The sequence below is a fragment of the Antechinus flavipes genome, chromosome 3 (assembly GCF_016432865.1).
Source record: "Antechinus flavipes isolate AdamAnt ecotype Samford, QLD, Australia chromosome 3, AdamAnt_v2, whole genome shotgun sequence".
In the NCBI taxonomy this organism is placed as follows: domain Eukaryota; kingdom Metazoa; phylum Chordata; class Mammalia; order Dasyuromorphia; family Dasyuridae; genus Antechinus; species Antechinus flavipes.
Window position 1 is genome coordinate 561,312,800 of NC_067400.1, and position 23,666 is coordinate 561,336,465.

Below are 23,666 nucleotides of genomic sequence, written 5' to 3' on the forward strand. Positions count from 1 at the left end.
CCAACTAGCTGCTCCCAATACATTCTTAAAAGAAAGACTGACAGATACAGGAAAAAATAGACACTAAAATTCTAATAGTGGAGAAACCTCAATTTACCACCTCAAGTCTCCCTGCCTCCTCCACTTTTCAGCTTTCTTTTGTATGTTGTCTCCTCCCCATTAAATTGTAAACTCCTTGAGGACACAGGCTATCTTTTTTATATTTGTGTCTGTAAATGCTTAGTACAGTGGCTGAAATATAGTAGGCATTTAATAAATGCTTATTAGCTAAATGTATACTGGTTGTAAGCCCACTTCCTTTATTTTCTGGAATATCATTCTAAGCTCTCCACTCCTTTAAGAAGATAGACTCATACAAGATTTAGCAGCTAACTATGGCTCTTTGGTACCTGAATTCTTTTTGGATGTTTATTGTACTTTTTTGTTCCTTGATCTATGGGTTCTGGATTCTGGCTATAATATTTCTGGGAGTTTTCATTTGGGTGTTGTTTTATTTCAGTACGTGACTGGTGGATTTAATTTCTACTTTGCCCTTGGGTTCTAAGATGTCTGAGCAGTTTGATTTAAGATTCCATGAAATATGATGTCCAGGTACTTTTTGTTGTTGTTTATGGCTTTCAGGTGGTCTAATGATTCTTAAATCACCTCTCCTCAATCTATTTTCCAGATCAATTATTTTTCCTATGAGACCCTTCACATTTTCTTTTCCCCTCAGTCTTTTAATTGTTTTTTTCCCCCTTGCTATCTTATAGAGTCATTAGCCTCCATTTGGCCAAATTTTCAAGGAATTAATTCAAGGAAATACTTTTCAAGAAATCATTCTCTTCAATAAGATTTTGTACCTCTTTGTGTAAGCTATTAACTCTCATTTATTTATTTATTTATTTATTAAATAACTTTTTATTGACAGAACCCATGCCAGGGTAATTTTTTACATTATCCCTTGTACTCACTTCTGTTCCGATTTTTCCCCTCCTTCCCTCCACTCCCTCCCCCAGATGGCAAGCAGTCCTATACATGTTAAATAAGTTACAGTATATCCTAGATACAATATATGTGTGCAGAACTGAACAGTTCTCTTGTTGCACAGGGAGAACTGGATTCAGAAGGTATAAATAACCCGGGAAGAAAAACAAAAATGCAAGCAGTTTATATTCATTTCCCAGTGTTCTTTCTTTGGGTGTAGCTGCTTCTGCCCATCCTTGATCAACTGAAACTGAGTTAGATATCTTTGTCGAAAAATCCACTTCCATCAGAATACATCCTCATACAGTGTCGTTGTTGAGGTATATAATGATCTCCTGGTTCTGCTCACTTCACTTAGCATCAGTCCATGTAAGTTTCGCCAGTCCTCTCTGTATTCATCCTGTAGCTATTAACTCTTTAAATCCTTCTTTCCTTGTTCTTACTTCTTTTTCCATTTTTTCTCTCTAGTGCTCTGATGTGGCTTTCCCAGGATGACATAGCCAGTAAATGTCAAGTAAGATTTGAACTCAGGTCCTCCTGATGCCATAACCAGTACTTTATTTACTGGACCAACCTAGCTATATATCATGTAGATTCTAAAATAAATTTTTAATTTAATTTTAAATTTTTTAAAACTTTTTTGGAGAGGGGAAAATTTTCCCAGGAATTCTAGTTGAACCTGTGTCAAAGCTTCATTTTTCTTTGTTGTTTTGCTAGCAGATTTTAAAAGTTAATCTCTTTTTCTATGTTTGTATTTCCATTAATAGCCATTTGTGGTCAGATTCTTTTTTGTTTGTTTGTTTATTTGCTAAGTCTTCCAGCCTATTTGACTTAGGATTTTATGTTAGTACTAGACTCTGAATACTTATAGCCTGAACTTCTGTCCTCTCCCATCTTCCAGTGCTGGTAGCCTATAAACTCTCAGTGCTCTGAATGTGATGTGTGATCAAAAGGATAGAGGATGAGGTTCCTGTTTCCTGGTCTCCTGGTCTGAATTTTGTAATTTTCTGATCCAGGTTTGTTTCTATAGTCTGCTGTTGAATTCAGCCATAATTAGCCCATTAAGAAGTTTTCAGGTTCAGAGCAATTGAACCGTGTGCTTCCCTTGGGTCCAGAGGCAACACTCCACTCCTTGAATCAAAGCCAAGCAGCCTCCACATGCTTCCTAGAACGAGTTCCTTACTCAATACACAGGACCAATTCTCTCTCTCTCTCTCTCTCTCTCTCTCTCTCTCTCTCTCTCTCTCTTTTAATCAAAGCTTTTTAATTTTCAAAACATTTTCAAAGCAGAGATAATTTTTCAACACTGACCTTTGCAAAATCTTGTGTTGCAGATTTTCCCCTCCTTCTCCTCACCCCCTCCCTTAGATGGCAAATAATCCAATATATATTAAACATTAAAATATATGCTAAATCCAACATGTATATACACATATTTATACAATTATCTTGCTGCACAAGAAAAATCAGAACAAAAAGGGAAAAAATGAGAAGAAAACACAATAACAACAAAAAGAATGAAAATGCTATGCTGTGGTCCACATTCTGTTCCCATAGGCCTCTCTCTGGGTATGATAGCTTTCTTCATCACCAGATCATTAGAATTGGCCTGAATCATCTCATTTTTGAAGATGATGATTATTGAAGATTGATGAAGGTCCATTAGAATTGTTCATCATATAATCTTCTTGTTGCCATATATAAGGATCTCCTGGTTCTGCTCATTTCACTAAGTATCAATTCATGTAAGTCTCTCTAGGCCTTTCTAAAATCATCCTGCTGATCATTTCTTACAATAGTATTCCATAACATTCATATACCATAACTTATTTAGCCATTCTCCAACTGATGGGCATCCATTCAGTTTCCAGTCTCTTGCCACTACAAAAAGAGCTGCCACAAATCTATTTGCATATATAGGGACAAAGGGTGCCTTTCCCTTTTTTTTATGATCTCTTTGGGATATAAGCCCAGTAGTAATACTGCTAGATCAAAGGGTATGCACAGTTTGATAACTTTTTGAGCATAGTTCCAAATGGCTGGATCTGTTCACAATTTCACTAATAATGTATTAGTATAAGATCAATTCCAAGTCTGCTCCTCTCCAATATAGATCTATCACGTGGAACTGGGTAGTGAGCTACAGAGATGCCAGATAGCATTTGTTTCTGTGTCTGCAATTTTTTGAGGGATTCCCTGGGAATTCTTCCTACTCCATGTTTCCTAAACTGGTACCTTGTTTCAGCCCTTTTTACATACTCTTGACCAGTTCCATCTCTAATCTGTCCTAGCCTAGAAAAACTTCATTCACTATGACTTTTTCTTGGCTTTCCTGTATATTTTCTAGATCTTTGTCAGATTTGAAGGGCGAGCTACACTAATGCTTTCTCTCTATTATCTTGCCTCCATCTCTCAATGGTAACTTTGGAGAAAGCAATTTCTTTTGAATGATGACAACAATGTCACAAATTTAATTCAGACAGCTAAGTGATTCAATGAATAGAGTTTTGGACTTGGAATTTATTACCAATGTGACCCTGAATAAATCACATCCTCTCTAGCCTCAGTTTCCTTATCTGTAAGATTGGGATAACAAGCTCCCATATCATCCCAGTGATGTGGGGAGGATCAAATGAAAGAACATATACACAGCACTTTGCAAAGCTTATAGAACTTATTAGTGCTAGATATTGTCATTTAAACCAGAAAACATTTATTAAATACCTGCTATATGTGAGTGCAAAGCATCCTTTCTGGTAGGTATTCTGTGGACACTAATTAAACTGATAATAGTATTCACAAGTAACTATTTACTAAAGAGGCTGTTAACCAAGAACAAAAAGGTCACTGGAATAATAGCAAGAATTTCAGGGTTCCTTTTCCCAGTTCTGCCAAACAAACTATATGACACAGCCTAACTGACTTTACCACTCAATATCACTTTTTTCTTCTATTAAATAGGGGCACTGAACACACGTAAGGCATCTTTCAGAAGAAATTTTGTGTTAGTGATAACTCACATTAACAAATTAAAAGTGATCAAGGAACTGACCATGCAATTAATAAGATTAGAAAATGGAAAAAAAATTGGCAAATCTAAACCAAGTACAAAAGAAGCACTTTTGGAATGTTAGAGAATAGAGAAAACAGAGAATAAAAAAATTAGAGTACTGATAGTTTTAAGAGCTGCTTTTTTGAAAAGGCTAATAAAATTGATAAATAATTAGATAACCTGACCAAGAAAGAAAAGAGTAAGTCAAATTACCAAAATTAAAAAACAAACAAAATGAATTTACAACAGAGGTAATAAAAAAATCATCATAACTGTGCTTGAAAAACTAATGAGTCAAAGGAAATCATGTGTCCAAAAATATGAAATACCCACACAAAACAAAAAATAGAAATATTAAATCAGCCAATCTTAGGAAAAAAGAAATCAAGCAAGCCATAAGTGAACTGCTAAAGAAAAAATCCTGAGTGCAGATGGATTCACAAATGAACTCTATCAAACATTTAAAAAGCAATTAGTACCTATGCTACAGAAAATATTCTCAAAATAGACAGAAGTACCAAACTCCTTTTATGAGACAAATATGGTCCTGCTACCCAAATCAGGAAAGAAAAAAAAAAAAAAAGCAGAGAAAATGAACTAAATAGCAATCTTACTAATGGATATAATGTTGCAAGATTGCAGATAATCCTCACAAGATGCTAGTGGCAATATATGCAGAAAATAATTCACTATGACCAAATGGACCTATATCAAGATAATGAGGAAAATTCACAGCATTGTAAAAACATTTAGCATAATCAATTATATAAACATACAAAAATGATGATTATTTTAATAGTTGAAGAAAGTGCCTTTGAAAAAAATAGTAATCTTCTATCGTGTGTGTGTGTGTGTGTGTGTGTGTGTGTGTGTGTGTGTTTATGTATGTATAAGAGAGAGAGAGAGAGAGAGAGAGAGAGAGAGACACAATTGGGACTAAATGACTAGCTTAGGGTCACATAGCTAGGAAGTGGTTAAGTGTCTGAGGTGGCATTTGAACTCAGGTCCTCCTGATGCCAGGATTTGTGCTCTATCCATACTGCCTCTTCTAGCTGTCCCAATTTTTTATCTTAAAAACTCAAAAAACACACTTGGGGAAGAGCCCTGCCTATCATCAAGAACAAGTATTAAATGTAAACTCATGAAAAAGTTTTTTTTTTCTTTTGCAATAAAGAACCTATAGTGGCTTTCCCAGCAAAAATAGGGATAACACAAAAATGGTGCTTCTCCCCACAATTATTTTTAGTTTTAGAAATGCTAGGTTATAGCAACAGATTAAGTGAACAAAATTAAAGGTAACAATTGTAATCGCAACAAAAAGAAGTCAAAATTATCCTTATTTATAAATGATATAACAGCATACCTAAGCCAAACAATTTGCAAACACTACTTGCAAATGTTTACATGTAGCAAAATACAAAATACATTTTAAAATCATTAGCATTTCTATATAGTACTAACAAAAATCAAGGGAAAATTCCATTAAAGATACAAAATCAATAAACTATGAATTAACCTATAAGAGGTAAGATTCCTATCAATACAACTTACAAATATAAAACATTCTTTACAAAAATAAGGAGATTTAATAATTAAAAACATACTCGATATTCATGATTGATTTATACAACTAGAATAAAAATAATATTACCTAAATTAATTAATATATTTAGTGTCATACCAAATTAATAAAGGATAGCTTACAGAACTTGTCAAAATGCTAATAAAAATCATTTGGAATAAAAAAACTCTGGCATAAAAATGGAAATAATGAGGAAAAGTATGAATAAAGAGGGCAGAAAATTACCAGATTTCAGACTATATTATAAAGCAGTAGTTATTAAAACTATTTGGTACTTTTAAAAAAACAAAACACAGAAAAGTAGATCAGTAGAACATACTAGACAATTAAGTTACAGAAGCAACTGAAAACAGTAGCTCAATATTTGATAAACCCAAGAAAATAAATTTCTATAAAAAGAATTTCCTTTCTAACAAAGAATTCTTGGGGAAATAGTTTGACAAAAGTTAGGGTTTGCTAATATCTTGAATCAAATAATAGTTCAATACTCAATTTAAATGTGAAAAGTCACACCATAAAAAAATAAAGTAAAAAAATGAAATCAGGTAGTTTTCATAACTATGGCTCTGGGAAGAACTCAACTAAATAAGGGATAGAGGAGATCATAAAAAATAAAATGGACAACCTTCACTATTTAAAATTAAAAGGTTTTTACACAAATAAAATCAATGAAGATAGAATACAGAAGAGAAACTAAAGGTGGGAAAAGTATTTTCAACAAATACCATTTTAAAAAAAGGTCTGTAATCCAATATATAGAAGCAACTGACACAAAGATCGAATTATCAAATTCTTAATAGGTCAAACAATATTAACAATCTCTAAAATGATAAACTGCGGATTTTGACCACATGAAAAGTCTCTTGCCAATAGAAGAAATACAAATTAAAACAATCCTAAGGTTTCAGTTCTTATAAGGCAAAAATAGCAAAGATGCTAAAAGATAAAAATAATCAGTGTTGAAAAGGCTGTGGGAAGAATGGCACATTGATGAGACCCGGGATATGGTCCAAACATTCTGGATATCAATATCAATCAATACCATCAACACCACCACCACCACCATCACCATCATCATTGTTATCATTTATATAATGTTTACCAAGTACCAGACACTGTGCTAAATGCTTTACAAATATCACCTCATTTAATCTTCACAACAATCCTGGGAGGTAGGTACTATTATTCCAATTTACAATTAAGGACACTGCTTCAACAGTTGCCTTTCTCTGGGTCACTTTATTATCTGAGAGGCCAGCTTTGAACTAAATTATTCCTATCTGTCAAGCCATGCATTGCATCCACTGTGCCATCTAGCTGCCTATTTGGAATTATATAAGAAAAGTGACTGAACCAACTATCCCACTACTTGGAACATTGCCCAATGGAATCAAATATGAAAACAAAGGATCAACATATACCAAAATATTCCTGGCAGCACACTTTGTCATAGAAACTAGAAACAAAATGGGTACCTTTTCAATTTAGAAAAGGCTGAAAAACCTAAAGCATATGAATGTAATAGAATATTGCTGTTCAAATACAAGTAGTTAAATTAAAAACATGGAAAGAGCTTTATGAATTGATACAGAGCAAAATAAAAACTAAAAAGTACATATAATATATATACATTTACAACAATGTAAATGAAAAGATAACAAAAAGTAATTGAAAAATCAAAGGTGGTCCTGACAGAGTTGCTATTGAAATTCATCTTCCTCTCATAGCAGAAAGGTAAGGGACAACTAGGACAGAATACTGTATGTACTGCCAGATGAGATTATGTTATTGGACGTTTTTGCTTATTTTTTCCTTTCACAAGAGAGGGGACAAAGTGACTAACATAATGATCAAAGACTGATAGAGGTATTTTTCTAAAAAGAAAAAAAGACATTAGACTATGTGATCTTGGAAATCTTATCTGCTGACCCTATTAGGCAACCAATACATAATCCTGTCAGAATGCTGGTTTCAACTAGCTCACTCTCCACTTGCTGGAAGCAACTAGTTACTAAGTATAATTTTGTATTTACATTTTAACATATTTTGCATGTTTATGTACAACAGAATGTAATGTTTCTTGCACCCAAAATCAGTTTTCATTTTGTTTTTGCCTCTACCGCACCTAGTGCAGTGGCTGTCCCAGAGCAGGCACTTAAATGCTTGTTTGACTGAATCAGCTGTATGAATTCAATTAGATCCTGGAATAATTAGGGCAAAGGGCAAAGTAATTTTAAAAAGGACAAAGGATAAAAATACAATTTCAACCCAATATTTAAAAAAGCTATTATCTCTGAAAGAAAAAATGAAAAATAGATATGAGTTATGAAGACCCATGTTCAATTCCTGCCTTAATCCTTATTAGCTGTGTGATCCTAAGAAAATCACTTTGTGCTTTTCCTATACAGTAGTAACTAAAAAATTCTCACATCTGTAAAATGGGGGCAGTAATAGCACCTACCTCACAGAGTTCTTTTGAGGATCAAATGTGTTAATATGTAAAGTGCTTTGCTAACCTTAAAATACTTTTATTGTAGACAAAAATAAAGACAGCAACGATTATCACCATTTTAGGAGAAATTTAATTGACACAAAACAATCACCAAAACAATAAAGCCAGAAAGTTTACAAACAAAGCCAGGAAATACTCAGTCTCCTTGCCAAGCAGAGACATACAGCCAAGTAATACAAGGGTATCTGCAAATTTTTAGAGAAGAAACTGAAGATTAGCTCAGAAAACACTATGAAAGCCTTAGAGAAAAGAAACCTGCAGAAATCCTGATGTAAGATGCAAATTAAAAAGATCATTTCAAGAACATCTTACAAAACTGGAATGGAAACAGATATAAACAAAATGGGATACAAAAATGGAATGAAAACAAACATAAATAAAATAGAACAAATCTATCATCATTTTTACAGAAATATATTCTTATAATCAATAATGGAATTACCATACATGAATTCTTAACTCAATACCAGATGTGCTGGTACTGAGATGTAAATGACACTCATAAAAATAAAGTTCTATTTTTAAAAAGTGGTTCCATCATGACAGAAAAAATAATGAAAGCTACACAATTTTAACAATAATCTGTAGAAAATATTCAGGATATCTCCTAGTATAATTACTCAAAAGAACTAACCAAGATGACACTAGCAACTACTAAACTATATGCTTAATTTCTCAATCATACAGAATCTTTGATATAGCCACACTTTTTCTGTGATAGCAAGGAACTACAAATAAAGTAGACAGAATAAAATAAAATACTGCTTTGAGATAATCAGTTGCTAAATGGACAGAAGACTGGGCCTGGAATCAGGAAGACCTGAGTTCAAATCCGCTTTAGACACTTAAGAGCTTTGTGACCCTGACAAATCACTTAACTTGTCTGCCTCAATTTCCTCTGCTATAAAACATGGATAATAGCAGCATCTATTTTCAAATTGTGAACATTATTATTATTAACTGCCCAGAGGAAAAACTGGGCATAAACTTACTTCACAAGGACAAACATTACTTCAATTACTCGAAGGTTGTCATATAGAAAAAGGAGGCTTGTCTTGCTTAGCTAAGGGACAGAACTAAAAGAAAGGATTATTTGGTAAGAGGCAGATTAAATCTCTGTAAAAGGAGAACAAAACCCACTTAATCCAAACTGTCCAAAACCAGAACTGATTGCCTTGGATTGCTCAAGCAGAAGTTGGATGACCACTTTTAAGGTAGGTAAAACGGGGGATTCTAGTTCAGGGGAGGCATGACCTATATAGTATCTATTATTAATCTCTACCAGGTCTGATATCCCATATTTTTGGCACGCGGTGGCAAAGCAAACTAATCTAATCATTTAATCTCATTTGATCTCTAAGACTCCCTCCAGAACCATGTGATGCAATATGGTTTTGCTATTTTAAACAAAAGAAAAAGTTATCGTAGGATTGATAATTACAAAGGACTTTGGAAAGCATCTCTTTTTGCAAAAATCACACAACCAAGTATCAAAATGGCATTTCCAATTTAGGTTCTATGACTCCGAATCCAGGGTCTACTTAATCCCATTTACCCCCTCTCGCAAGTCTAAATCCAACACCTCAGCCCCTGTATTCCTAAAGAACCAACGTGGAATCGAAACCCCGTCATCTGCCATTGGCATCAATCAATTCCTGCCAAGAGCCACAGTCGCTCAGAGTCGCGAGGTATGCTGGGATTTGTAGTTCCTCGTCCTACTGCTACCATTACCCCCTCCCCCGCCTGAGAAAGGTGTCCCAGTGCCCCGGCTCACCTCAGCCACCACCTCGCCTGCCATGGCCTTCAATGCACGAGAGCTTCCCTCTGAAAGAACTGGAAGCGCCGGTGCCGCTAGCGCCGTTCCTCAGACCCCAGGCCAGATCCCGGCCCCTTATTCTCCGTGCCAGCAGTCTCAGGTCCCGCCACAGCCGTTCGAGCTTTCGCGCTCAGTCAGGGCTGAGGCCCCATCGCTACCACTTCCGACCAATCCCCGAAGCTCTCCTGATGAGGTCACGGAGACCCCGCCTCCCGCTTGGCGCCGCCGAGGGTCCTCGGAGGCGCTTGGCGCGCACTTATCTCCCCGCCCTTCGCAGGCAAGTCGCTGGGGGGCGCTGTCCCAGAGCAAGTACTAAAGTTCTCTGTTCTATGAATGCCTGCAGTCAGGCATGGTGACCTTTGACTGTTCCGGGCTTGGAACTGCGCGTGCCCAAATTCGACTAGGTGACTAGGGTCCATGAGGCGGTGGCCGTAGTAGGACCTCTGTGGGCCCTGAGGTAGTTTTTTCTCTGCCCCGGGCTTCTGTGCGGCCTTTCCTGGGTTTAGGGCTACCCGAGTTTAGAGCCAACTTTATGAGGCTCCCGGCTTAGGGCCAACTTTGTGGGATCCCCTGGCTGGCCAAATTTTTAGGGCACTGTTTAGGGCTAACTTTGTGGAGCTCCCGACTTAGGGCTCACATTTTGAGTTTCCCTGGGACAAGAGCTGCTCTTTATGGGGTACTCCCTGGGTTTAAAGCCCACGTTATGAGTGTATGTGAGCTTGTCTAAGGCTGGTTTTGTAGGTCTAAAGTCCATCTCCCGAGGAGAAAGGCTCCGTCTTTGGGGGCCCTTTTGGTCTAGAGTCTTCTCTTTGGGGTCTTCAGCCCTTTTGAGGCTCCATCTCCTAGGACCTTATTAGTCTTTTAACTTTTTGGTCTTGAAGGACGGAAGTTGTCATTTTTTTTTCAGTCGTGCCTGACTTCCTGATCCCATCTGGGATTTTCTTGACAGAGATACTGGAGCGGTTGGCCATTTCCTTCTCCAGCTCATTTTATAGATGGGAAACTGAGGTAGACAGGGTTATGGGACTAACCCAGGGTCACCCAGTTGGGAAGTGTTCGAGTCCCCACTGGGGCTCAGGAGCATGAGTCTCTAGCGCCCCCTCCCCCCCCAGGTTCTTTTTTTACTTTGTGCCCACGTCCTGCAAAGCTGTGCATTTTATGAGGTACAGGTCACATATAGCACGAGAAAATGTGAAAGTCTCTGTCTCTAGATTTAAAATCGTGGTTCTGCACTTTGGTCCACTGTGACATTGGCCTCTTCCTCTCTTTTGGCCTTAGCAAGGAAGGGGAAGAGGAAAGGCATAAGGACCATAGTATTTTAATTCTTATAAAATGCAATTACTCTATTGGACATTTTTTTGGTTTTGTTTTGGTTTTTTTGGTCAGGAGAGTTCAATTTGGAACAGGAGAGGGTTTTTTTTTTTTCTTTTCTAGAAATAGCAATAATGTAAAGTCAAACTACACCAAAAAATGATTAATTAAAAGGTGAGAGTTGGAGTAGATGACTTTCCAGTTCTAAAGCTTATTATTTTATTCAGGGTTAATATGAAACAAAGAAACTACCTCTGTTCCTCCAAGACTCCCAGAATTTGAAGTGTGGAAGCTACGGACAACCATAGTGATTCAGGAAGAGGAACTGCTTTTATGAAAAACTGCAAAGTTTTATGATTCTCTGCTCAGAAAGCTTACAAAGCTAAGTAGTGAAATAAGTTGTTTTTTTTTTTTTAAATCTTCATCTGCAGAGAAGCACTGCCCCCCTGTGGTGTACTAATAACCCTAAAATTTAGAATTTTTAGCAGTTAGGTCAGTGACTCCATAAATCCATTTTCTATTCATAATTTCAGCCAACATCAAATCAGTGAGCATAATTCAACAACTATTATGTACCTGTGCTAAGCATTGGAGTTATAAAGAAAAGCAAAAAACAAGCCAACATTAAGATAAATTGTTTCGATTTTCTTTTCTTTTTCTTTTTTCTTTTTTTTTTGAAAGAACTCAGTATCCATCTTCTGCCTTTCTTCATTGACACAAGCATGGCCTGAAATGAACTTCTTCCTCATTTCCACTTTTTAGAATCTTTTTCTTAGTTCAGACTACAGTCAGATACTATCTTATTCTTTCTGTCACATGTTTTTATTATATATAGCACTGAACTAGGAATTAAAAGGCCTAGCTTTTTAAAAAATATATTTTATTGACATTTTTTGTTTCTTATATCACCATAATTTCCCATGTGTCCCTCCCCTCATCTTTTCTGCTCCCAGCGAATCATCCCATTTGACAAATTGTTGTTGTTGGGAGTTTTTTTAGATAGGGAAAAAAAGGCACCAGGTGTTATACACTGTGCAGGTTTCCAGATCTTTTTAATGTATTTATTACTTATATTGCCTTTTTTTCCCTATCTAAAAAAAACCCCAACAACAACAATTTGTCAGTCCCACCTCCATGAATGGATAGGCTTTGAGTATCATCTTTTTTCATTTGAGACCTTCTTAATCTTTTATAATTTTTTGTATTTACTTTTTAAAAAATTGTTCTTTCCATTTACATTGTTGTAGTTACTGTGTATGTTGTTTTCTTGCCTCTACTTAATTCACTTTATATCAGCTCGTATGACTATTACCATGCTTTTTTTTCTTTGACATTAATCACTTCTTATAGCATAGTAATATGCCATTATATTAATATATACTTCAATTTGTTTAGGCTTTCCCAGCTGATGGAATCTACTTTGTTTCCAATTCTTAATTATCACCAAAAAATGGCGCTCTAAATATTTTGAAGTACATGGGGACTTTTTTCCAGTCAATGACTTTGTTGGAGCATACATTCAGTTATGGAGTCTCTGCCTCAAAGGATATGGACATTTTGGTCACTTAATTTGCATAATTCTCAATTGCTTTTTCAAAAGCATTTCACATTTACACCAAAAATGTATTAATATGCCTATCATCCATTCACCTCTCCAGCTTTGACTGTTACCATTTTTTGGGGGTAATTTTTGCCAATTTGCTGAGTATGAAGTGAAACCTCAAGATTGTTTAGATTTGCATTTCTTTTATTATTAGTGCCGTGGTTGCTTTGGGCAAAAAAAAAAAATAAAGAAAATTAGTGGTTTAAAGCTTTTTTGATGTGGTTGTGACTACTTTGAAGTTCTATTTTTGGAAACTTCATATCCTCTGACTATTTATCTACTGAGTAATGGCTATTAGTCCATCATAGGTCTTTTGGAATTAATTAGAACTTCTAAAAATCAAAGGAGAGATTAATAAAATTGAAAGTAAGAAAATTATTGAATTAATAAGTAAAACTCAGAGTTGGTTTATGAAAAAGCCAACAAAATAAATAAACCTTTGCTTAATTTGATGAGAAAAAGGAAGTTTTTTAAAATTAAAAAAAATTAATAGTTTTTTATTTACAAGTTATATGCACGGGTAATTTTACAGCATTGACAATTGCCAAGCCTTTTGTTCTAATTTTTCCCCTCCTACCCCCCACCCCCTCCCCTAGGTGGCAGGATGATCAATACATGTTAAATCTGTTAAAGTATAAATTAAATACAAAATAATTATACATGTCCAAACCGTTATTTTGCTGTACAAAAAGAATCGGATTCTGAAATATTGTACAATTAGCTGTGAAGGAAATAAAAAATGCAGGCGGGCAAAAATATAGGGATTGGGAATTCAATGTAATGGTTCTTAGTCATCTCCCAGGGTTCTTTCGCTGGGTGTAACTGGTTCAGTTCATTACTGCTCCATTGGAACTGATTTGGTCCATCTCATTGCTGAAAATGGCCAGGTCCATCAGAATTGATCATCATATAGTATTGTTGTCGAAGTATATAATGATCTCCTGGTCCTGCTCATTTCACTCAGCATCAGTTTGTGTAAGTCTCTCCAGGCCTTTCTGAAATAATACTGTTGGTCATTTCTTACCGAACAATAATATTCCATAATAGTCATATACCACAATTTATTCAGCCATTCTCCAATTGATGGGCATCTACTCAGTTTCCAGTTTCTGGCCACTAGAAAAAGGAAATTGTTTGTCCTTTCATTCCTGAAGAAGACCTTGACATCCAGGAGGCAGTGCCTTATATGCAAATGAATTGGATTTGAGTGAGAGAGGGCTGTTCAAGATCTTTTTCCCTCCAGAGCTACCTGGGTCCATTGACAAGCTATAGATCCAGATAAGTGGAAATGGCCCTGGATGAAATGGGAGACCTTGGCTCTTTTAATCTAAGGTCTTTAACAGGTTTCAGTTTGCCTGACGCTGCATCCATTCTGTGATTAAGGCTAGGTAGCAATAGAGGTAAAGAATTTCTTTCACTTAATCTAAAAAAAATCTGAATGGATGAATGAATGAATTTGGGAGGGGAAAACTCTTTGCATTCCTGGCCAAAGCAGAAAGGACCGCTATTTACGTTCAATCTTAGTCAATTAGGACCCAAACTGTGACCAAATCAGGTTTGGCCTAGGAACTATTAGTGGCCAATTAGAATCAGATTGGTTTTGGTTTAAGGCCTGGTTCTTTAAGAGAGATATCTAGTCAATAAATGCAAAGGAAGATAGCATAGCCATACCATATTTAAAACTATATTATAAAATGGCAGTCATCAAAACCATTTGATACTAAGAATTAGAGTGCTGGATCAGTGGAATAATTAGGTACACAAGATCTAATAGTCAGTGACTATAGCAACCTACTGTTTGATATATCCAGAGACTTCAGTTTCTGGGATAAGAAATCCCTATTTGACAAAAATTGCTGGAAAAACTGGAAAGTAATATGACAGAAATGAGGCATTGACCAACATCTCACACTCTATATCAAGATAAGATTGAAATGAGTTAATGATTTAGACAAAAAGTATTATACTATAGGCACATTAGAAGAGCAAGGGATAGTTTACCAATCAGATCTTTGGAGAAGAGAGGAATGTATGGCCAAATAAAAAAATGGAAAACATTATACAATGCAGACTAGATAATTTTGATTATATTAAATTAAAACATTTTTGCACAAATAAAATCAATGCAGTCAAGATTAGAAGGGAAGCGGAAAACTGGGAAACAATTTTTTACAGCCAACACTTCTGATAAAGGCCTCATTTCTAAAATACTTAGAAAATTGAGGCATATTTATAAAATACAAGTCATTCCCCAATTGATAAATGGTTAAAGAATGTGAACACACAATTTTCAGAAGAAAAAAATAAAATTAATGCTATTTGTAGTCATATGAACAAATACTTTAAATCAAATTAAAACAACTTTGAAATACTACCTCATGCCTAACAGATTGGCTAAGGTGACAGGAAAAGATAAAGATAAATGTTGGAGGGGATGTGAGAAAACAGAGACACTAATGCATTGTTGGTGGAGTTGTATATACTGAGCAATTTGGAACTATGCCTAGAGGGTTATAAGACTCTGCACAACCTTTGATCCAACTAGGCCTATATCCCAAAGAGATCATAAAGAAGAAAAAAGGACCCACATGTGCAAAACTGTTTGCAGCAGCTCTTTTTGTAGTGTCAAAGAATTGGAAATTGATTGAATGCCTATCTACTAGCTAAGTCTATTATAGTTGATCATTGAACAGTATTGCTGTTATTGTGTTCAGAGTTTTTCTGGTTCTATTCATTTCTATCAGCATCAGTTCATATAAGTCTTTCCAGGTTTTTCTGATATTTGCTTGCTTATCATTTCTGTAGAACAATAGTATACCATTATATTCATATACCACCACCTTTTTCATTCTTTTCCCAATTGATGGACATCCTTACAATGTCCTTTTTTTTTTTTTTTTTTTTTTGCTACTCAAAAAGAACTACTATAAATATTTTTGTACATGTGGGCTCTTTTCCTCTTTTTGTGATCTCAGGATACAAACCTAGATTGTTGGGTCAGAGGTAGTACACAGTTTTATAATCTTTTGGGAATAGTTCAAAATTGCTCTCCCGAATGCACCCACAATGCATTAGTGATCCAGTTTTCCCACATCCCTTCCAATATTCATTATTATCTTTTCCTGTCATCTTAGCCAATCTGGTATGTGTGAGGTGATACCTTGGAGTTGTTTTATTTTGCATTTCTCTAATCAGTAATGTTTTAGAGCTTTTTTTATATGACTATAGATAGCTTTAATTTCTTCATCTGAAAACTGTCTGTTCTTATCCTTTGATTATTTCTCCCTTGGGGAATAACTTGTATTCTTATGCATTTAATTCAGTTTGCTATATATTTGAGAAATGAGGCTTTTTTCAGAAACACTAAATTTAAAAAATAATTTCTCGGCTTTCTGCTTTCATTGTAATCTTGGTTGCATTAGGTTTGTTTGTGCAAAGACTTTTAAATTTAATGTAATCAAAATGATCTATTTTGCATTTCATAATTTTCTCTTTCTCTTATTTGGCCATAAAGTCTTCCTTTCTCCACAGATCTGACAGGTAAACTATTTCTTGCTCACCTAATTTGTTTAGGTACAATCCTTTATGTCTAAATCATGTATCCATTTCAATTGTATCTTGATATAGCGCATGAGATGTTAGTTTATGCTTAGTATCTTCTATATTGTTTTTTAGTTTTCCTAGCAATTTTTGTCAAATAGTTCTTTCTTATCCAGAAGTTAGAGTCTTTGAGTTTATCAAGCTGTAAATTACTGTAGTCACGTACTATTCCATATCTAAACTGTTCCATAATCTACCACTTTCTTAGCCCGTACCAAATAGCTACTTAATAATACAATTTTAGATCTGGTATAACTGGGCCATTTTCTTTAGCATTTCCCCCCCCCCCCATTAATTCCTTGATATTCTTAACATTTTATTCTTCCAGATGAATTTTGTTTTTGTTTTTCTTTTTTCTCCCAGGTCTTGTGGTAGTTTGATTGGTATGGCACTGAATAAAAAAGACTTGTCATTTTTACTATATTAGCTTGGTCTACCTATGAGCAATTGATAGTTTTCCAGTTGTTTAGATCTTATTTTATTTGTGTGAAGAGTGTTTTGTAATTGTTTTTTTATAGTACTTGGGGTTATCTTAGCTGGTAGACTTCCAAAATTTTTATATTGTTAATCTTTTTTTTTTTTTTTTAAGGTAGTCCTCTTCCCACTGGCTCTCTTTCCCTCACCTCTAATCCCCTCTTCTCATTTAATACCTCTTTCTTTTTAGGATTTTACTTATTCCTTTTTCTTTCTTGCTTTTATCTATCTATCTATTTATCTATTTATTTATTTCTCTTTTTGTCAAATAGATTCTTCTTTCTCTTCTCCCCATCAGTGAATTCTGTTCCTTCGTTTTTAAATTTCATTTTCTACAATCTTTTTCAAAAAGGATTTCTCTTCATTACTCTTCTTTCTATTTGTTCTGCACTTTCATTCTCTGATTCATAACCTCTGTAATTATTTGCTCTCTTTTTTTCTCTGTATGCTTCCCTCAAAATTTCCAAAGTATCTGTTCCAGAAGTTCCCCTCTGGGTGCTTTCTGCTACTGCCTTGTAATTCTTGCTCCAAGAATTTCCCTTTTCCATTGTATCTTACTCACAGAACACTACATCATTAGGCTCATCAGAGAGAACATTGTTGTATAACAGGACCCCAGACCCACCTTCCCTAATTATACAAATCATCATTGACCTATATTCTCTTTTGTTGTCATTTTTTTTTCTACATTTGTCTTGAAATCTCCTCATGTGTGTTTCACTCTTCCAAGTAGCACTTGCCCCCAACTTCTTCCTTCCCAGGATAAGTAGACTTTTTAAGCCCCAAATCCCCATTGTAAGGTCCTCATTGCCCTTTCCCAACCATCTTTCTTCATTGATAGGAGCATTCATCAGTGGAACCCAAATTCCTTCTTATCTCCAAAGTAAGACCCTCTTCCTATTTCTGTCTCTTTCTTTAATTAAGTCTTTCCCACCTCTACCTCATCCATTCCTTTTCTCTTTCAAATTCTACAGAGATCACCTTCCTCTCATTGCTAGCCCTGGATTTGACCTTTGTGCATCACTTATTCCTCTTTATCTCTCTATTCCTTCCCACCTTTCCATGTACCTTTCCATGTTATAATGTAGTTTTACAAAAGAAGCATTCACCTGTATATCTATACACAGTTCTATCTATAATACTCCGTCTGCTTCTTCATTGTTACTTCTACTGAATTTCTGCTTTCACATCCTGTATCCTTGTGTACATTTAATAAAACATTTATTCACTCCTCCTACATATCTGTTGTTTGGGATGTTTGAGAGACCAATCTCTTCAGTTCTAATTTTTTTTCCTAAAAGTTTTTCTAGCTTTTCTTTATTATTGAATGTCTAAGTCTTTTGTCCTCTGTGATTAAGCTCGGATTTTGCAAGGTAGGTAACTCTGAGCTACATTCTCTTCAGAATACATCCATTCCCTCCTCCTTTTTCTGGTGGGTACAGAAGAGTCTTGCATTATTTGAATGTTCTTTTCTTTGTACTTGAACGATGATTCTCCTGATGATTTGCAGATTCTGTTGTTTCTGAATTGAACTATTAAATTTAACCACTATGTGTCTTGGAGTCTGCAGCCTTGAATTTTATTTGTATTTTTTTTCTCCTGTAATTCTTTTGACAGGAAGTTCATTTTCTGTGTTTAGAAGTTCTGAATAGTTCTATTATTTTCTTCATTATGGTATTAAGGTTTTTTTGTCCTGTCATGTTCTTCTGGAAGACCTATAATCTTTAGGTTGTGTCTATGTGATCTGTCTTTGAGTTTGGCATGTTTTATTTGCATAATGAACTTGGTCTGTTTTTTGTAGTTTTTACTGTCATTATTTTTGTTTTTCTTCTATGCTATTCTTCACTTTTATATATTTGCATTCCTACTCTATTGTTCTTTGTTTTCTTTCTTTGACAATTTTCAGGCTCATGGTTTTCTGTTTTGTTCTTTATTTTTGTTGTGTGGGACATACATTCTGCTCTGAGTAATTTTTATTTTTCTTTCAAACCACTTAGGATTAGTGTTTTGTCATTTTGTGTCCTCAAATTCCCCAGGGTACTCTGTCTTATTAAGTGTGGGATCATTTTTCTTTAATTGGCAATTTTTATTCATAGATGCCTAAACTCATTTACCTGACCTGGAGGCCATATTTCCTTCAGCTGTCACCATTTTCCCTGTTGATTTATATGTTTATGTTCAAGATCTATGAGTTTTCTTCTTCCTGAAATCTTTGATCCTTTTATTTTCTCTCCCTCCTCCCCATTTTCCTTATCATTCACTTTCTGACTCCCTCCCCCTCTGATTGTGATTTTCTTGGGAGCTGTATCTCAAAGTATCCCACCCTTCTCCCACATTGGACACTTCATAGTTCACCAGTTTAGGTCTTTGTCCCAGGGAAGTTTTAGATGGACACAACTGACCCCAGCTGAATGTTTACTCTTTTCCTCAGAATTGTTTTAGTGCTGCATTGCCCCTTACTTCATGATATTCTGTCCTAACAAAGTGTCTCATTCTCTCGGTTCCTTTGTTCTCTAGCCAGTCCAGCTAGAGCAGACTTTTGCTTTTGAAGGTCAATTGGCTGTCAAGGCCTGAGCAAACTTCTACAATGTGTAATTGGGGATGCTGTGGCACTGGAAAGGGGGTGGAAAAGAATGAAATGCAATAATGCCTTTTGTTACAAGCCTGTGTTATGTCCTTGGGTCTGCTAGCACAATCTTGCTACTGGTAGCATAGGAGGTAAGAAAGAGGTGTTGATAGGCTTAGGGTCAGTGAGCATCTATTCCTGGGGATTGTTTTTTTTTTTTTTTCTTTAGATTTACATTCTGGAAGTTGTAGACTATGGAAAAAACTGAGGTTTGAGAGTTCACTGAAGTCTTCAGTCTTGTTGCTCACTTGACCCAATTGTTTTTTCCAGCTTTAATTTTGTTACTTTGAGGCAATTTATTGGTATAGATTATTTCCATTCATTTAAATATTACTAATGTGGTAAACAAAAAATTAATACAACATTTGTCCAAAAGCACAATTAAGAATCTAAACTGTTTTTAAATGTTGGGTGAATAAAGTGTAAGGTTTTATGGAGTGTTCAATAATTCTTTGCTTTTGAAAGAAACTTTCAGGTCATATGATGCTATTACATTCCAGGTTTCCTAGCAAGACAACTGCTTGTCCTCTGAAAGAACATACAAAGTTATAAAACAGAGGTTAATGTATTCTTTTCCCTTCAGCACTAAAATATGTAGTTTATTTAGCTGTCTGTTTTTGTTTTTGTTTTGCTCTATATTCCTTACTAGGTTGGGAACTCCTTAAAGAAATGGATCATGATTTCTGTTTCTTTGTAACACCTTGTTTCTCAAATGCTTTTCATACATTTAGAATAATAAAATAGGATCCACTAATCTCACCTCGCCTCACCTAGATTGCAGGCATCAGAGATATATACCACTATACTCACTATAGCAAGATTATTTTATTTTATTTAAATTTTTTTTTAGGTTATACATATATATTCAATGTTGTCATACAAGTGGGAAAATATATCAGAACAAAAGGGAAATACCACCAGCAAGAAAAAGCAAACTTTAAAAAAAAAAGGTGAAAATAGTTTGCTTCAATTAAGACAACTCTGAGATACCACTACATACCTGTCAGACTGGCTAGAATGACAGGGAAAGATAATGCGGAATGTTGGAGGGGATGTGGGAAAACAGGGACACTAATACATTGTTGGTGGAATTGTGAATACATCTAACCATTCTGGAGAGCAATTTGGAACTGTGCTCAAAAAGTTATCAAATTGTGCATACCTTTTGATCCAGTAGTGTTACTACTGGGCTTATATGCCAAAGAGATCTTAAAGAAGGGAGAGGGACCTGTATGTACACAAATGTTTGTGGCAGCCCTCTTTGTAGTGGCCAGAAACTGGAAACTGAGTAGATGCCCATCAGTTGGAGAATGGCTGAATAAATTGTGGTATATGAATATTATAGAATATTATTTTTCAGTAAGAAATGACCAACAGGATGATTTCAGAAAGGCCTGGAGAGACTTACACGAACTGATGCTGAGTGAAACGAGCAGGGACAGGAGATCATTATATACTTCAACAACAATATTATATGATGATCAATTCTGATGGACCTGGCCATTTTCAGCAATGAGATGAACCAAATCTGTTCCAATGGAGCAGTAATGAACTGAACCAGTTACACCCAGCAAAAGAACTCTGGGAGATGACTAAGAACCATTACATTGAATTCCCAATCCTTATATTTTTGCCTGCCCGCATTTTGAATTTCCTTCACAGACTAATTGTACAATATTTCAGAGTCCAATTCTTTTTGTACAGCAAAATAATGGTTTGGTCATATATACTTATTTTGTATTTAATTTATACTTTAATATATTTAACATCTACTGGTCATCCTGCCATCCAGGGGAGGGGGTGGGGGGAAGGAGAGGAAAAATTGGAACAAAAAGTTTGGTAATTGTCAATGCTGTAAAATTACCCATGCATATAACTTGTAAATAAAAAGCTATTTAAAAAAAAGAAAAAAAAGAAAATAGTTTGCTTCGATCCTCAGTCTGTCTCCATGGTTCTCTTTCTGGATACAGATGACATTTTCTATCCAAAGTTTATTGGAATTGCTTTGAATCACTGAATTGCTGAGAAGAGTTAAGTATATCATATTGATAATCACACAATCTTGTTGTTACTGTATACAATATTTTCCTTGCTTCACTTAGCATCAGTTCATGTCTTTCTAGACTTTTCTGAAATCAGCCTGTTCATAATTTCTTATAGAACAATAATAGTTTATTACTTTAATATATTACAATTTATTCAGCCTTTCCCCAGTTGATGGGCATTCAGTCATTTTCAATTTTTTTGCCAGCCCAAATAGAGATATTTCAAATATTTTTGCATATATAGATTCTTTTCCCTCTTTTTTGATCTCTTTGAGATATAGACCCAGTAGTGGCCTTGCTGGATCAAAAGGTATAGCATGGTTCTTTAAACACAGGTTACAAGGATGCAGAAAGAACATGTTTTTAGAAGACAGATTTACTAAATAGCAATTCAAAAGATATACATTGATCTGATGGTCATGGCTCTTTTCAACAATGAGGTGATTTAGGCCATTTCCATTGGTCTTATGATGGAGAAAGCCATCTGCACCTAGAGAGAGAACTGTGGGACTGAATGTGGATCACAACATAATATTTTCACTTTTTTGTTTGCTTGTATTTTGATTTCTTTCTCATTTTTTCCTTTTTGAGGTAATTTTTCTTGTGCAGCATGATGGTTGTAGAAATATGTATAGAAGAATTGTTTAACATATACATAACATGTATAAAAGAATTGCAGTCTAAGGGACAGGGGAAGGAAGGAAAGGAAGGAGAAAAAAATTGGAACACAAGGTTTTGCAAGGGTGAATGTTGAAAACTATGCATATGTTTTTTTTAATTTAATTTTATTTAATAATAACTGTATTGACAGAATCCATGCCAGGATAATTTTTACACAACATTATCCCTTGCAATCACTTATGTTTCGTTTTTTCCCCTCCCTTCCTCCTCCCCCCCCAAGATGGCAAGCAGTCCTATATATGTTAAATATGTTGCAGTATATCCTAGATACAATACATATTTGCAGAACCGAACAGTTCTCCTGCTGCACAGGGAGAATTGGATTCAGAAGGTAAAAATAACTTGGGAAGAAAATCAAAAATGCTAATAGTTCACATTCATTTCCCAGTATTCCTTCTTTGGGTGTAGCTGTTTCTGTCCATCATTTATCCAATGAAACTCAGTTAAGTCTCTTTGTCAGAGAAATCCACTTCCATCAAAATACATCCTCATACAATATCGTTGTCGAAGTGTATAATGATCTCCTGGTTCTGCTCATCTCACTTAGCATCAGTCCATGTAGGTCTCTCCAAGCCTCTCTGTATTCATCCTGCTGGTCATTCTTACAGAGCAATAATATTCCATAACATTCATATACCACAATTTACCCAGCCATTCTCCAATTGATGGGCATCCATTCATTTTCCAGTTTCTAGCCACTACAAACAGGGCTGCTACAAACATTTTGGCACATACAGGTCCCTTTCCCTTTTTTAGTATCTCTTTGGGGTATAAGCCCAATAGAAACACTGCTGGATCAAAGGGTATGCACAGTTTGATAACTTTTTGGGCATAATTCCAGATTGCTCTCCAGAATGGCTGGATTCGTTCACAACTCCACCAACAATGCATCAGTGTCCCCGGAAAACTATGCATATGTTTTGAAGATAAAAAACTTTATTAAAAAATAAAACTATACATTGAAAGCATTTTCCCTAGTAAATAGTAGATGTATCTAATTGTCCTTTTGCTATGTTGAATCTTAAGTTAGTATGATAATGGGCATAATGTAATTTTGATATTAATACTGTTCCCTGTTTTCTAGCTGTGAAAAGTCTGGACTTTTAATATATTTCATAATGTCCACTATCATTATATCTACTTTCATAACTCCTTTATCATTGATGGAGAATTTGTTATGAAACTATTTATAGATCTTTCTTGTGGTTTGTTCTCTGTCCTGCTTCATCTTTAAATGTCCAAAGACTGATTTACTAAGTTGGCCCTCTCATTAAGATTTCTTTAAACTTCTCTGCTTTTCTTTTTGGGTTGTTGAATGCTACTAAAGGGAGTCAGGTAACGGTGCCTGCCAGATTCACTACAAATCCATGTTAACTAATCTCAACTAGATTTTTGATG

The 23,666-nt window shown here is 35.2% G+C and overlaps 1 protein-coding gene across 1 annotated transcript in view; it reads right to left on the minus strand.

Moving 5' to 3' along the window:
• CLSPN (claspin) overlaps window positions 1-10,080 on the minus strand; it is a 39,782-nt gene extending 29,702 nt beyond the window's left edge. The window contains exon 1 of the mRNA XM_051987669.1: window positions 9,887-10,080. Coding sequence (XP_051843629.1) covers window positions 9,887-9,910 — 24 coding nt within the window. The 5' untranslated portion in view covers window positions 9,911-10,080. The remainder of the gene's footprint in view (window positions 1-9,886) is intronic.
• Between the last annotated feature and the right edge of the window lie 13,586 nt (window positions 10,081-23,666).